The sequence below is a fragment of the Passer domesticus genome, chromosome 4 (assembly GCF_036417665.1).
Source record: "Passer domesticus isolate bPasDom1 chromosome 4, bPasDom1.hap1, whole genome shotgun sequence".
NCBI lineage: Eukaryota > Metazoa > Chordata > Aves > Passeriformes > Passeridae > Passer > Passer domesticus.
The window spans coordinates 17740022-17755254 of record NC_087477.1 but is presented as its reverse complement, the minus strand read 5'-3'; the positions used below and the strand labels follow the sequence as shown (position 1 = coordinate 17755254).

General features: G+C 43.4%; 1 protein-coding gene across 4 annotated transcripts in view; it reads right to left on the bottom strand.

Moving 5' to 3' along the window:
- The window catches only part of AFG2A (AFG2 AAA ATPase homolog A), a 161443-nt gene that overhangs the window by 27288 nt on the left and 118922 nt on the right, over positions 1-15233 (bottom strand). For all 4 annotated transcript variants that reach the window (XR_010360656.1, XR_010360657.1, XM_064416416.1 and 1 more), the window contains one exon: positions 5938-6102. Coding sequence is in view for 2 of the 4 variants with exons in the window: in XM_064416416.1 (XP_064272486.1) it covers positions 5938-6102 (165 nt within the window). In the remaining 2 variants the exon portion in view is untranslated. The remainder of the gene's footprint in view (positions 1-5937; positions 6103-15233) is intronic.

The following is a 15233-nucleotide window of genomic DNA, read 5'->3' as shown; positions in this document are numbered from 1 at the left end:
AGCCAATTCTTCAATTCTGAGATGATATAAGTATTTGTATTACACCAATGAAAGTACTTCAAAAGGCAGAAATAAGCCAACACTTTCGATTCCTTCCTGATCACTGCAAATGCAATTTTCACTCTGAACTTTACATACCCCCACTTGTGATCATTGCTACACTAAGAGAGTGTGCTTTAAAATGCTGAAGAATAATCCCTGCTGTCTGATTAAAAAAAAAATTAAATTAGAAGTTGCTAGAAATAACTCACAGGCAAAAAATAAAACTCAAAGAAAACAATAGCAGTAGGCTAAAGAGACATATTTTTTCCTTCAGGAATGAATTCCCATCTGCTTTTAAAGAGCAACATGTTTTTCCATTGCTGGGAATTGCAGCCAAGCCCAGGACAATAAAGCAGCAAAGCCAGAGGCAAGAGCAGAGGGCAAGTAAAGCTGGCTGACAGAGGCTGGGCCTAGGTCCCTCTTTTATAAGCCTGTGTGACAGTGGCAGCCCAGCAGTGCCCTGCTGTGCTGGCAGCACGCACCCTTCTGCCACCCTCAGCCACTGGGAGCTCCCTGTTACTCTGCCGTGGGTGAGGTTGTGGGAAAATGAGAAGGAGAAGATAGGGAAAGGAGGCAAACAGCACAGGTGGTGCTACTGGCAAAGCCAGGCATCTCTCCTGGCCTCAGCTGGTTTGGTGAAACCACAGCTGGTTTGTGCAAGCTCAAGGGAAGGGAGCTTGCTCCTGACCCAGGTGATGCTCCTACTCATGTTCATTTTCCAGACACCGGACACAACACAAAACAACCCTGCAAAAGCAAACACAAGAGTGCTCACTTACAGAACCTGGGTGGACGATACCTTTAAAGTAGTTAATGAAGAAAAATGTGTTGAAATCAGCTGTAAAGTTCCTGCATCTGAACTGTTTCAGAATTTAAAAAAATCAAAATACCAGCTCTTTGGGCTTTAAGGGGGAAAAAAAGAAGCCAGGTTTGAGAAGCAAGCAAAATTTCATACCTCAGCACTGGCTGGGACTCATTCAAATTCCCCCTGGCTTTTTTCCCCAAGTTCCTGTGAGGATCACTGTTCTTTGAGTTCCTTAGGAAGCAGTTTCCACTGTGTCCTCCTGAGCTGTTAATGTGTCTGACCTTTTCGGAAACACTAATGTCCCTTCAGCCAGATGCATTAAATCTCCCCTGCTTGATTAAACTATTAGCAAATCATTATCTCACTGAAGGAGAAAATGTTCTTTCCCAGATGAGCTTGCCATGCATACATTTCAGTGCCAATACTCCCCTCTACACCAAACCTTATGTTTGGCATAAATGTGCTGACTGCCAGCCATGCTCTACACCCTCACTAGGTCAGAGCACACAGCACTTTATCAGGCCTCAGCTGAGACACAACGTGATGAAAATCCGCCCACTCTGGGCAACACCTCTGAAAAATGGGCGGCAGGAACCAGATCTTTCTGGAGTGACTGAAAAGAGCAGGAAGAGGCAGAGTAAAGCCCCCAAGTCCTGCTTTCAGCATTGCCACGCCAATACCATTCCCAGACAACCCCAGGTGCTCACACTGCCCTCACTCCCAGTGTGCCCAAGCACATTCTGCACGTAGGAGCCTCCTGCGAGACCAGCAGCACGCAAAATCTCATGGGAAGTCCTGTGTAGTTACTTATTTCCTTTCCAGTGATTCATCTCCTTTATCCCAAACACTAACATTTGGAAAACATTCCCAATGCCAGGTATTTCCTCACCTTCCAGACACCTGTGCCAAACACATCCTTAGCACTGATAAATGTGTGTAGGAAGGAGGTGATCCCATGCTATATTGGATGAAGGCTGAGACTTTTCCTCATCCACCCACACAAAAATGTTCACTTTTCAATGAGTGATATAAATTAACAGATCCTCTGCACCGGTCCAAGAGAAACATTAGTGGTTCATCTGAGGCCTTAATCTTGCTACATTTCAATTTGATGGCATTCCTCACCTTGAAAATCACATTTCACTGTAATACTTCAGGCTACTATATAGGATTGAATCCACTGCCCTTTAAAAATGTTAAGCAGAAAGCCTTTTCCTTAAATCTGGAAGACCTTTTCCTTCATGTACATCTAGATGTAAAGAAGATAACACACATCTTTTGCTTGTCCATTTCTTCCCCTCTGTCTAAATCCTCTCTCTCCTTTACTGCAGATGCTCTTTTCTAAACAGACAAATCTTCCCCAGTCTCTTAACAGGGTCTTTACCCTCCTGTGAACCTATGGTGGAATACATCCTCATTCCTTTTATACTTAGTATCTTCCTCTGCACGAAACAGAGGATTTTGGAGAGGTTTGGGTGTTTGGGGGTGTTTTTAATTAAAGTTACTAGTTCAAATATGTCAATATCTGGTAAACAAGAACAAGCATGTTTTGGAATACATATTTTAAGAGTCAAAGACTTGAGTTGATTTCAGCTACTTTGCTGCTGCACAGATCTTTTTGGCATCACATCTGCTCTTATTTGAGCCAGAGCAAAACTTCATCAGCTTGCTTTTCTTCCCTTTCATTTTCTGGGCTCCCATTGAGAGTTATTGCAAAGTGAGAAAGATATTTTTTACATTAACTGTTCCACTTCGATTCAGAACCAGTGAAAGATTTACAGGTTCCAAGATTCCCACTCTACTCTTGTGTCCTGTAAGCATGGAAACTGATAATACTATAGAAACCATGCCAGCCTTGGCTTTCACCATGACCTGTTTTCCACCAGTTTAAAAGCAGTCAGTCCCCATTATCTTACTTTTATAAGCACACTCATCTGAGGAATACTGTCATCATACCCAGATTATTTAATTTTTTATTACTTCCAACCAACTTTAAACTCAAAACAACTCAACACTTGATTTCAGTTTCTGCCTAAAACCTCCCTCTCTGCCTTTTAAATTGTAACAAAAAATTCATTTGACTGCGGCTCAAACTATAAAAGAACATCTCTCACTCTGCTGGGTTTGTTTTCCTTTTTATCACCTACTTTCTGGAACAAAATATTTCTCCAGTGGGGAAACACTCTCTTTATCCCTTGCTTGTCTAACCCCAAACTGAAAAATGGAGCACCTAAGTTTGTGGAAAGCCCATCTTTCCTAAGGATAGCTGGCTGTGGCAGCACCATGAAAACAAGCAAATGAGACCCAAAGAACTCACACTGCTTGTACTTTAAAACGTTGCTTTCAAATACTTCTGTGGTCAGATCTTTAATCATCCCTACTTCAGTGGGAAATGAAACAGATAAAACTTCTCAGCATGAAGTACAACAGTGAAAATGCTCTAAGAAAAGCTGTAATCAAACTGTGAACAAGCTCACAGTGCAGACATTCTAATTATGTAAAACCATTAAAAAATTATCAGTTTTGTAAAAGTTGGACCTCCTGGAATTTGACCCAAAATAAAAAGCAGTATCCCTGAAGAGGAGACCAAGTAGTGCTGCTGAGCACTACTTCAGAAAGGTCTGGAAATGAAGATTGCACTCAAATTCAAATATTTCCAGAAAGGTGAGGATTTCTTCGACCTAAAAGTTAACCGTACAGACATTGCTCATCTAATGTCTTTTTTCTTATTAAACTTCACTGACACACAAGAGAAGGAAACTGTAATTCACCCTCATAAATTATCTTCCACCTTCCCTCACATGAAACAGTGGGAAGTAATCACCCCATTTTGCTATCTTGATGTATCTTTAAAGGTAGTCATTAAGAGAAACGTACATCCAGCAGGTGAACAGAGATAACTGGTCATAAGCGATGACAGGCAAAAATGCACAAGTATCTGATCTGAAAAGGGGCCAAGTTGGAAGCCAGATGCACACTGAACTATCCACTTTCCTGGCTGTTAATTCAGCTCATGTCAGGATGATTCAACACATCTTTACACGCAGCTCCCTATTCATACAGCATCTTCTAGTCACAAAACCAGGCATTTTCCATTTCTTTCTCTGAACAAAGGCTAGAACAGTGGAATGGGAACTTGCCATTCAGCAGCGGAAACTATTTGTAAAGCTGGGAAGCTGGAGACACTGGGAAGAAAAGGCTTTAATGAAACTGGCCACTGTGTGTGCCAACTATCAAGACTTTATATATTCTTCCAAGGAACCCTGACTGAGGCTTTTTCTGTATTTACTCTTTACATCCCAGTTATTACAATACTTCGCATGATGCAAAAGAACAAAATTCATGAGAAATTCCATATTAGAAACAGGCAGATTTTTTTCCCCCTGAAACCAGCCTGTAGCTGCACTTAATGACCCATTAACTTATTTTTGGTTCTGCACAAAGCCAGCACCAAGACATTTGTGACTCATTATCAACCAGGCACTGGAATTCACTATTAGCTCTTCAGCTGATCCAGATCCAAAGGAAATCCCCATATGCTTGGAATTTCTAAAATACAAGCACTGCAGTTGTTGCCTGGTAAGGCAACAGTTGCCATATGCAACAGAGGAGATGTTTATATTTATGTTTTTGGAGGCTTGTAACTCAGCCAGAGGCAGATAAATTTTCCCAAGTTGTGTCACTGTCCCTGAAATATAAACATAACACTGTTACAGGTCACTGCTCCAAAACGTGGAAGCAGTAGAGCTGTGACAGTCTTCCAGACCAACATTTAAGCATGAAATCCTTGTTATTGTTGTCTTTTTTTTTCATGAGAGCCCACATTCTGGGTAGAAAGATGTGCTACACAAACCAGCTCAGCTCACTACACGGTGTCCAATCATTCATTCACTCATTCATTCATTCCCAGAGTGCAGTCTGCCCTGTGCTGTGGAGGAGGAAAACTCTCGTGGGTTTGGCTTTGGTATCTACTGTGACATAGCTTCCCAAAATGACCCCACAGCAAGCATAGCAGTGCCCACACCAGCCAGAAGTTATGAGTAGGCAGCATAGCATTTTCCAGCCCACCAGCATCTAAGTGACAGCTAAATGAGGAGAAGTCCAGCCTGGGAGCACCACCAGTCCTTTGAGAAAGGCCTTCAAGCAATCACATGAATCCTCCACAGTCACCCAAGACAAAAGTTTAGCTTATTTCCCTGCCTTTGTAAACAGCACACAGAGAGACAGGGAGCCAAGGCAAACACACCACATTTTCCATTCTGCTATGGAAAAAGCAGAAGGTGGCCATATAATTAGATGGCATGATAATGCAGACACTAGGTTTGGCTACAGCAAGGTGAAAATCCTGGTATTTCATACCTTTCAAGAGCTCAACTTGGCAACCTTATTAACATTCTTTGAATTTTTGAATTAATATAATTACTCTCAATTAATTAAAATGAGGAAGGAGTGAAACATCCTTTCAGGAGACACTGATATGAATAACATTCAGGGAGCAGAATGGTGACCACTAATGTACTGATCCTTCTTATAACTGCCAGGCAGCAGCATCTGAGAAAGCTTCTCCTTCTGCCCAAGACAGGAAATAATTGTGTCTGACATCACTGTAAGAAGCTGAGTAATAGCAACGAGCTATACCAGTAAGTACTGTTGTGAAGTCTTGATTATATAGAATAGGAAAATACAAGCTTCAAAGAGACTCCTTCGCAATCCCCCTGCATTTCTTACCTCCATCTCTCCTCTCTCCTCCTGAGGCTCTCAGTCACAATCCTGCACTCAAAAGATTCCCAGAGATGTGGGGGAACTGTCTGGGAAGTCTGGAAGAGCTTGCCTCCACCTCCCTCCAGTCCTGGCAGCACATCCTTAAGGAGGCTGCCTGCAACTGTATGAAGGCTCACCCCGAAAGAGACCCTTCCCCTGGCATCACTCCTCTGATGGGGACCTTGAAGTAAAAAAGTCCCAGACTGCAAAACCACAGGAATATCTGAAATATTCCCTTTCATAATTTCCACCAGCACTCCAAGAAAGCTCAAGGGACATTTGAGTTCAACTTTAAACACCATTTGTGCACCGACTCCAGGAAGTTTTACCTCTGCTCCCGAGTACTTCTGTGTGCGCTCCACGAGCTCGGCCAAGCAGACTTCATTGCTGACTGGCATGGACTGGAAATGAAGCCTGAAGATTTCCTTGCGAGTGGCTGCATCTGGCAGTGGCACGTAGATAATTCTGTCTATTCGCCCCGGCCTCAGCAGGGCCTGCAATGAAAATGTCACAGCAAAAGTTACAGCACATCAAGGAAGTAAAAAAAAACAAACCACAACTCAAAAACAATACCACCACCACGAAATAACCAACAGCTTAAACAAAAAGCATGAACCTGCACAAGAAAAGACAGTAAGACTACTCAGCTTGTGAAATACCTGTTTATGGAAAAAAAGAATCATAAAGGAACCACAGTCATTCTCCCAAAACAATACTCCAAGACTTGTTGCAAGGTGTGCAGGAATGTTAGGACTTGGCAGAAGGACAGGTGGCAATGGACACATCCCAAGTTCAGATCTTCCAACAAGACAACAAGCAGAGAAAAGAAGGGTTTTGTTGGAGTGAATCTTACACTGTGGATCCACGTTGTTTTATCGCACACTATTAGAGCTGCACATGCTTACAGACAGGCAGACTACTCCAACAAGGTTTTTAATGCAAAATAAGGTAACAACAGAGAGAGGCCAGTGACGCACAGCTTCATGCACATGTGTTTGGCCTTGCACTTTGGGTGTTCAGTTTATACTGGGGGTGGGAGGGTGCCAGAGCAAACAGAAAATGTAAGATGGAACAATGCCCACGACGCAGCATGGAGGGTTCAGACTGGATGGGAGGAGAAAATCTCTAGAAGAGAAGCACAGCCCCAGGGCAGGTTACTGGGGAAGCTGTGGAAATTCTGCCTTTGTGGGTTTTATGGCTCAGCAGAGGAAGACAAGCACTCTCTGATCTGGTCTGGTAAAAGTCCTGAGCAGGAGGGGGATCACTGGGCCTCTGGAAGCTCCCTTCAAACATCTTTCTGGACAGGGTCAAAAAGTAAACTTTATCTATATATAAAACAATTATATCCAATATAGAGGAGAAGCCAAGCTCTTAAATTTATGGGAAGGGAGGAAGCTCATTTCCCTGTTTATAAAAAATCTCCAAGATTTTTGAAACCATCTAGAGTAAAAAAAGTAAAAACCCTCGAGCCTTTCTTACTTAAAATTTGGAAAAAAAGAAAAGTAAAATACAATAATCCCATGCACAGCAAATGCACATAAATAGTATTTAAACTAGTTTTTTAGAAACTGAACAATGTTTATAAGATTCAGCATGTAACCTAAATTGTTTTTATGTTATGGTTCTCCCTTGGGTAGACTAGTTTGAGTTCCAGATGACTGGAGATATTGCATGGCTGTCCTGGGCTGTCAGCCAGTAAGTCTTTTCCCAGCCTGATCATGTCAGTGAAAGTCATGCTGAAAAAATAGTAGGAAAGAGCTTTCCTTCCTGCACAGCATTGATCAAGTTAACACCCTTCCTAGAGTTTCTTTAAAAAGACTGTTGTGGTGCTTCAGAGTGGAAAAATGTATCCTGAATGTTAAGAGACATCTTGTTATTTTTAAAACAAAACATGAAAATGCTTAGCACAAAGTCCTGTGGTGCTGCATGGAGCTGTGCAAGGACAGAGCAAGGCTGGGAAGCCCACATGTCCATACCCAGCCCAGCACCCTGTGTCTGCAGCAGCCAATGCTGGATCCCTACAGAAGAGAGCAAGAAATAAGCTGTCCACTGATATTTGCTCAGCAGACTGTGCTGTTTTCCACTCCGGGTGAACCCACCCAAGAACTCAGCTCACTGACAACGTCTTGACCAGTGTATAATTCAGTGCCTAAGTTGTGTGTGTGTGTGAGGATGTTGCCATTTTTTGCCAACACACTTGAAAGAGAAATTTGCATGTTTCAAGACTAGGCTTGGAGAGAGTGGAATTACATTGCAATTGTGTTCTGCATGCTCTTAAGGAAATGCCCATAGCTAATTCTATTATTTAGAAGAAACAAGAAATGTTCATGAGAGTACGGTGGTGCCTCTTTCAAACCAAGACAGGTTTCATCAGGATGCCCAGATAATTAGAACATCTTCTAGAGCCAGCTTAACTTCCCACTGATGAATGACCAGGGCTATGGTGCAGGTGGGATAGAGAAAATACTCAGTGCCAATCAGCTGGGAGAAAACGCTCATTGCGTGGCTCTCAGTTCCAAGACACAAAATCACAACTGCAGATCTAACACAGTGAACATACTTTTTTCTGGTCAGTGACTAAAATCTCTGTTTCCTCCAGTTTGTCCCCAGTGCTTTGTGTTTTACACATGTTGGTAGTTGAAGGCCCAAGTTTTAAGCATGCTATCATTACTTTTTTGGTACAATCAGGCCCGGGGACCTTATCCAAGGCAACCACATGTGCTGGGAACTGTATAAAAAAAGCACAAGTCAGTTGTAGCAGTGCTCGCTGGCTATATCAACACAGACAAAAAGGAAAATATTCTGTAACCTCATCCTGAGACAAGAGTCAGGCTCCCTCCAACCCCTGCAGACAAAAGCAGATTGAACTGAGAGCTGGTCTCCACCAGCCCTCCTGACGTGGTGACCCTGTGAGACCCCGGGCACAGCCAGACTGTTCCTGGCTCTGCTGCCATCACCTTGGCCCCTTGGCAAGCCACCAGTCTCCCCCTCTCCATGCTCCTGAGGAGCTAAAATCAGCACAAGAGGATGAGGAAGGGGCCTGGTTTGACCTATTCAGTATTCCTGGAGGAAAAAGGCCTGGTGAGGGGCCAGGAGTGGGGTGCAGAGCTGGTCTGCTGCTAGATGCTCAGAACACAACAGCAAGTCAAGGCTTCTCTCATTTGCAGGACATCACACTGCCCTTCCAGGTTTCCAACTCTGCATTCTTCTCACAGAGATGCTTTTCCTTTTTGGCCAAAATAATTCAGAATTCAGAACCAAGCTGCATGCAGAGGCTGGCAGTAAGGGAACAAAACATTCCTCATGATGTCTTTGCTCACTGGACAGAAGTGAACTCTTCTGGGTTGCTTAAGGAAGCCTGCTGGGGCACATGATGGGGGCACATGCAGCACTTCAAGCCCAAGGCCCAGGTCATGCTAACCAGCAGGGCTGAGTTGGATGGGTGCTGGCACTACATTTCTCCTAAACACCATTTTTTGTACAGACCTAGAAGCTACTGCTTTTCTCAGTGGGATGTTGTGTGATCCAGGCTTCACCACGGGTAGGGCTTTGGAGATAGCTGCTCCAATACGCCATGACTTTCACAGGCCATTCCAGAAGATGGAGCTTCAATCTTGCAATGAGCACTTTGAAAATGGGGAGGAGAGCGATAAGGACAGCCAGGTCACCTCTGGGCCAGCCTCACTGCCCTAGGCTGGGTGCGATGGGATTAGCGGGTGACCCACCGGCAAGGCATGACGATGGATCCATGCTGTGGAGCGGGAGGAGGAGGGATTCAGCAGGAGGATGGATCCATGCTGTGGAGCGGGAGGAGGAGGGATTCAGCAGGAGGATGGATCCATGCTGTGGAGCGGGAGGAGGAGGGATTCAGCAGGAGGATGGATCCATGCTGTGGAGCGGGAGGAGGAGGGATTCAGCAGGAGGATGGATCCAAGCTGTGGAGCGGGAGGAGGAGGGATTCAGCAGGAGGATGGATCCATGCTGTGGAGCGGGAGGAGGAGGGATTCAGCAGGAGGATGGATCCATGCTGTGGAGCGGGAGGAGGAGGGATTCAGCAGCAGCAGAGGCAGGAGGGGGAGGGTGAAGAGCTGAAGCAGGGCTGCAGGCCTGGGCAGATGCAGCTGCCGGGAGCACGAGATGAACTGCTGGCGACTGGGAGATGCAAACCCGATTGGGGGCGAGCAGCACACAGGAGGTGGGAAGTTGATGGGGCCAAAATTAATTGATGTGTGCACAGAGCTACATAACTCACTGATGCTGAGATGCGAGGGCTGCATAATTTACTTCAACCAAGAAGGGCACAAAATTAAGTAATTGGGGTTTTGGTAGAAACCAGAATACCTCGAACCTAGAATACTTCATACCACCGAGCAATTCTTCTGCAGGTTCAGGTGATTATTTTTTTGTTGTTACCACAACAGTTATGAAAGGGCTCTAAGTACTCCTGCATTGAAAGGTTATGAGTGGTACACAGACACAATGCTCCTCTGGGGAAGATTAGGAATGTGGGATAATTCTCATGCAATACAGAGTACCATCAACAGCAAAACCACAGTTTTTTAAGGAGAAACTGCTCCCCTTTCAGAAAGAAACATTTCATTTTGCTGTAATTAAAATGGAGTATTTCCTCAAAATATATAATTGGAAAAGATAGCTAGGTCAAAAACATGTATTTTGTGTGCCGTTATGAACACAATTATTTCAGGAAAGAAAACATTAATAGGTAAAGCCTGGAAAATATTTGTGGTTCCTGTTAAGAATGGACCAGATTTAACCTTAGGGCTTTGCTAATTTTCCTCCTCTTCTTTTCCTTTTTTTTTCTTTTTTATGCATCTACCTATAGTTAGCTTTGCCAAAGGTTACTTGGCCATTTTAAAAATCACTGTTTTTAAAAATTAACTGTCCCAGAATGCAGAGCTACAACAATGGCAGAAGCATAACTAGCTGAGCTCTCTATAGGACATGAAAAAAAAATTTCCTACTGATAGGAATCCAGCAGCCATGCTTAATTCATCAAAAGCATTCTTAATCACATCTTATAACAAAAATCTCACACATGAACTGTGCAAGAGGGTAATCTACCTTTAGCAAAAATAAATACAACTAAAAACTCCCAAGCAGTAAGTGGCATATTGAGGTAAATAAGAGAAAGCAAATCAGTTCAGGAGGTAGAGAAGCTCATTTGGAGAATCAGTCTTACTGCATATTCTCTGCTGTAATTCATCTCCACAAGTAGGAACTAATTTTTATACTAAATTTATTTCCTTTCAAGCAAATACATTGCTCTTAATGCGAAACCTAAAAAAATGCAACTAAAAGTTTAATTTTGCCTGTGGAGTCTGTTGGGATTAGATCACTGATGAAAATGAGAGAACTGGGAATAGTTTCTTTGTAACTCAATCCTTCAAATTTAGATTAACAACTGCTATTTATGAACTGTGGTAGGGGCTCCTACTTACATGGACTCCTCAATACAAGAGATGTCTCTATATATTGTAACATCATTGCGTAATGCAAATTATGCAATTTTTAATTTTTTTTTTACTTTTACCATTACAGTATTTGAACATTTCTAAGTCATTTTAAAGAAACAGAATCATAGAATCAGAGAATGGCCTGGATTGGAAGGGACCTTAAAGATCATCCAGTTCTGTCATAGGCAAGGACACCTTCCACTAGACCAGGTAGCTCCAAGTCCCATCCAGCCTGGCTTGGAACACATCCAGGGATGGGGAATCCACAGCTTCTCTAGGAAGCCTGTGCCAGGGCCTCACCACCCCATCACAGCCTTCCTGCAGCTTGTGCAAGCAGTAGCTGTTTGTGAGATGTTTTCCATGGTTTTGCCCACATGTCAGGACAGATGCATTGCAAGTGTGGGAAGTGTTAAGGTCTTCTTGTGCCATCATTTACCTCTGCCAGGAGTGAAGGCAGCTCCCATCAAGGTGCTTCCCCTATGCTTTTGAGGCTCACCTCAGTGCCTGATGTTTTCATTCTCACTCTGTGCCAGAGCAGGTCATGCTCCCAGCCCAACAGATCAGGAAGTGCTTGGCATTTTAGGATCTTTGAAAGTTTCAAGTACAGGAAGCTCATCCATCCTGTTTGAGAGATTACTGGAGGCTTTTTTGCAACCATGGCTTAATTACCAAAATTAACAGAAGGTGCTAAGGGGAAAAGACATGGGATTATTACCATTAAGGACTTAAAAACCATAGTCCAGTGGAGACTAAATTTTATTCTCCCACAAAGTTTTTACTCCTGCTCCATCTGGCACAAGCTGCTTCAGGAGGCAACCCCAAATTCCTCTGTTCCAGGTGTCACACTTATTCACTGTGTCACAAAGCTGGAGTCTTGTAATTACAGGCTCCCTAGTCAAGTGATACTGCTTTGTTCCTGCCAAGAGCCCCTTTCCTCACACTCTTCCACCTCCCCACCTTCTTCCTTCTGTGCCAGCGTCTGTCACCACCGTCAGTACATGCCAACATCTCTAACCAGTTCCCCTCTTTGATGACTTTTTTTGCTGGTCACCACCCTTGTACATCTCCCAAGATCTGTGCAGATTACTCTCTGCTGTCATTACACAACATCTACTACTCCTCTCAGGGTGGAGCACTTTGGTTCCATAACCTACGGTGCATCCACTACTTCATAAAAAGCATTTGTTAACAGAATTTTACCAAATATTATTAGAAACAAGCTCCTAGAAAATGCTGCAGTTCCCTGTGCGAAGGCTTCGCTTTCCACACAGATTTATAAAAGCCAGGCTGTGCAGCCTTTCCGTAGTGTCAGTCTTGCTCAAGACCTGGAGCGTTGTGCAAGCTGACAAGAAAGGACATGATAGTTTGACAGCAGGTGTTCAGCAGGAACACGCTACCGCGCGGCAGCCGCGCGGCAGGAACCCTCTGCTCAGGCATTCAGCAGGAGCACGAATTAAAGGCAGAGAGCAAATGTGTGCTTTGACACCCTGGCAAACAGCAAACCAACTCCAACTGGGAGACAGCTGAGGTGATCCCAGTGGTACAGAGAGTGAACAGTCTCCAAAATAAGAACATGATCTGTCCCTCAGATGCCCCTGCCTGTGTAGCAGCTACTCCCTCTGCCTATCCTCCAGGTATACATCTTCAGTTCATCTTTTCCCTTCAACTACTAATTCATACCTGTTTCCAGTTTGTCACATCAACAGAGGGAAATTTCTCCATGTAACTCCATGTGTCCTCTGGAACTGCTCTTTACTGGCTACCCACATGAACCGACACCTCCAGCGAGCACCACAGATCAGTCTCTTCACTATTACTGCAAAACAATTTACCCTACAGTGCACAGGAAAACAGCAAAATCATCCTTCCTTACAAAATGAAACCTGGGGAATGAACTGCCTTGAATCAATTGAAAACACTGTCATCACCTGCTGGAACAACATGCCCTGCTTCTGCATGTTTCACAGCACTGAGTAATTTCTAAGGGTGATGATTTAAAACAGATAGCAGTGTAACTTCAATAACTACAAACAGGCAGTGCTTTAAATGCTTCAAGAAAGCAAAAATTTCCAGAGCTGATGTGAAAGCATATTAAACCTCAAAAACCTCTAAGAAAGGCCGGGTTTGGCTTTCCAAACCGGCAGAAATCTGGATGCCACAAAATATTATCATCTTTTTAATCAGACTAACAGCAGTGCCCTGACCACTGCACATCACCATCCTGCCACTGGAATTTGATTGATGCAGCCAATTCACAGGGAATCGTGGAGAAAGGAGACTTGAGGAGACTTGTTCTGCTGCAATGAGACCATGCAAACACAACTGTGAGGCACAATGTGCTCCTTGGCCCATGCAGACAATACCAGGGCACGTTTTTATGTAGTTTTGTTCATATAGGATTAAAATATCTCAAGAAACCGAGTTTCAACCATTTCTCTTGGCAGAAACATCTGCAGGCAGATACCCTACAGCTGCAGAACCTGTATCTCCATCTGATATTTCAAACAGTTAAATTGGCCAGTTGGCACAAATCACTGCAGTGCTCATTGGGAGCCAAGCTTTGCCCGGGCCTCCATCTATGAAAGTCTAAACCTGTCAGAAACACGGCCCTTTTTCAATGCAGTAAAAGCAGTGCAAACCCAAGCAACCATGCTGATACAAATCCAGTTTGGCACCACAGAAATTGAGCTCCAAATTACGTGAGTTCAAACCCACTGAGGCACTGCCAGGGAATCATGCTCTCAATCCCCCTTGCTTTGTCAACATGGCCTCAGAAAAGCAAGATATTCTTCACAATCTGCCTGTACCTTCAGATTCAGCCACACGTTTTAAAGCCACAAACTTCCTTTGCAAAGGGGGTGTCGGACACAAGGTTTTGTCCTCTCCCCATGTCCAGTCTCAGCACAATAGCACAGAGGATGTCCCAATTTCCAGCTGTTTTCCTGCAATTTCAGCAAGGAGCAGGAGCAATCTAGTCCTTTGCCACTTTCTGGTTGTCACAGTGAGATTTTAATGTGGAGAAGACACTGGAAGGTGCCCACTCCATGCAGCCTTTTCTCCCCCATTTCTAATAGAATAATTTTTAGTAAAGTTAAAATTAAGTGAAGGGGGGAAAAAAATCTATCACCAGCTAAAAAACAATATAACACACCCTCTTCAGTGTATGTTTACATAGCAGAGTCCTCCATGCTCCTGTCTAAGAGGTGCAAAACCTCAGGAATGTCAGCTCTTTTCTTCCTTTCCCTTTTTTTTTTTTTTTTTTTTTTTTTTCTGGTGGGGGGGTGGGGGTGAGTGGGGGTTTAATGAAAGAACCCCTTTAGAAAAAGATAACAATTACATGTAATGGAACCTGGAACCAGACTCTTTTGGCAATTAATCACCCAGGAGCCGTTGCAATCCTGCAGGCTGTTTCTGACAGATTTTGAGAGCTTTACAGGAATCACTGGGATAAGATGTGCCTGGGCTGGCTTCTGACAGGGACCAATCATGTACAAAGTGTATTGTTGGTTTTGAGTTTTGTTCTTTTTTTTCATTTGTATATTCATACACACACACACACACAAATATATGTGTGTGTGTATATATATATCTATCTACACATATACACACAGATGTGTGCACCCATATCTACATTTCCACAGGAGTCTTTCTTTACATACATGGAACAACTGCAGAACTCATTTGTTAGCCCAGAGGCAAAATAAGAAAGAAAAAAAGAAAATAAAGAAAAAAAGCCTTTTCTTCCTCTCAGCAAAGTAGAGCTATCCATCACTTAACAGAGATACTTCCTGTTTTCAAGCAGTTGGGAAGGCATGACTTCCAACCCAAATACTTGGCTTGGCAAACCATTCCTGTGTTGACAGATGCTTTTATAACCACTTCATTCCACCTGAAGTTTCAGTATAAAAGGAGGTGGTTTTCATTGCTGGGGTTTTTTAACCTTTTCTTTTTTTTTTTTTAGGGGAGAGAAAGGGAAAGCAGAAAGGAGAGGAAAGAGAAGGAAAAGGAAGGAAAATACCACAATTATAACAGCTGGATGACAGAGGTTAGCATAGCTCTGACAGATGTTACCATGTAACCTCAAAATGACATGTTAGAGAAAAAACAAACCACCGAACCTGTTCCTTGTAGGAAAGAGAATTTTGAACTCC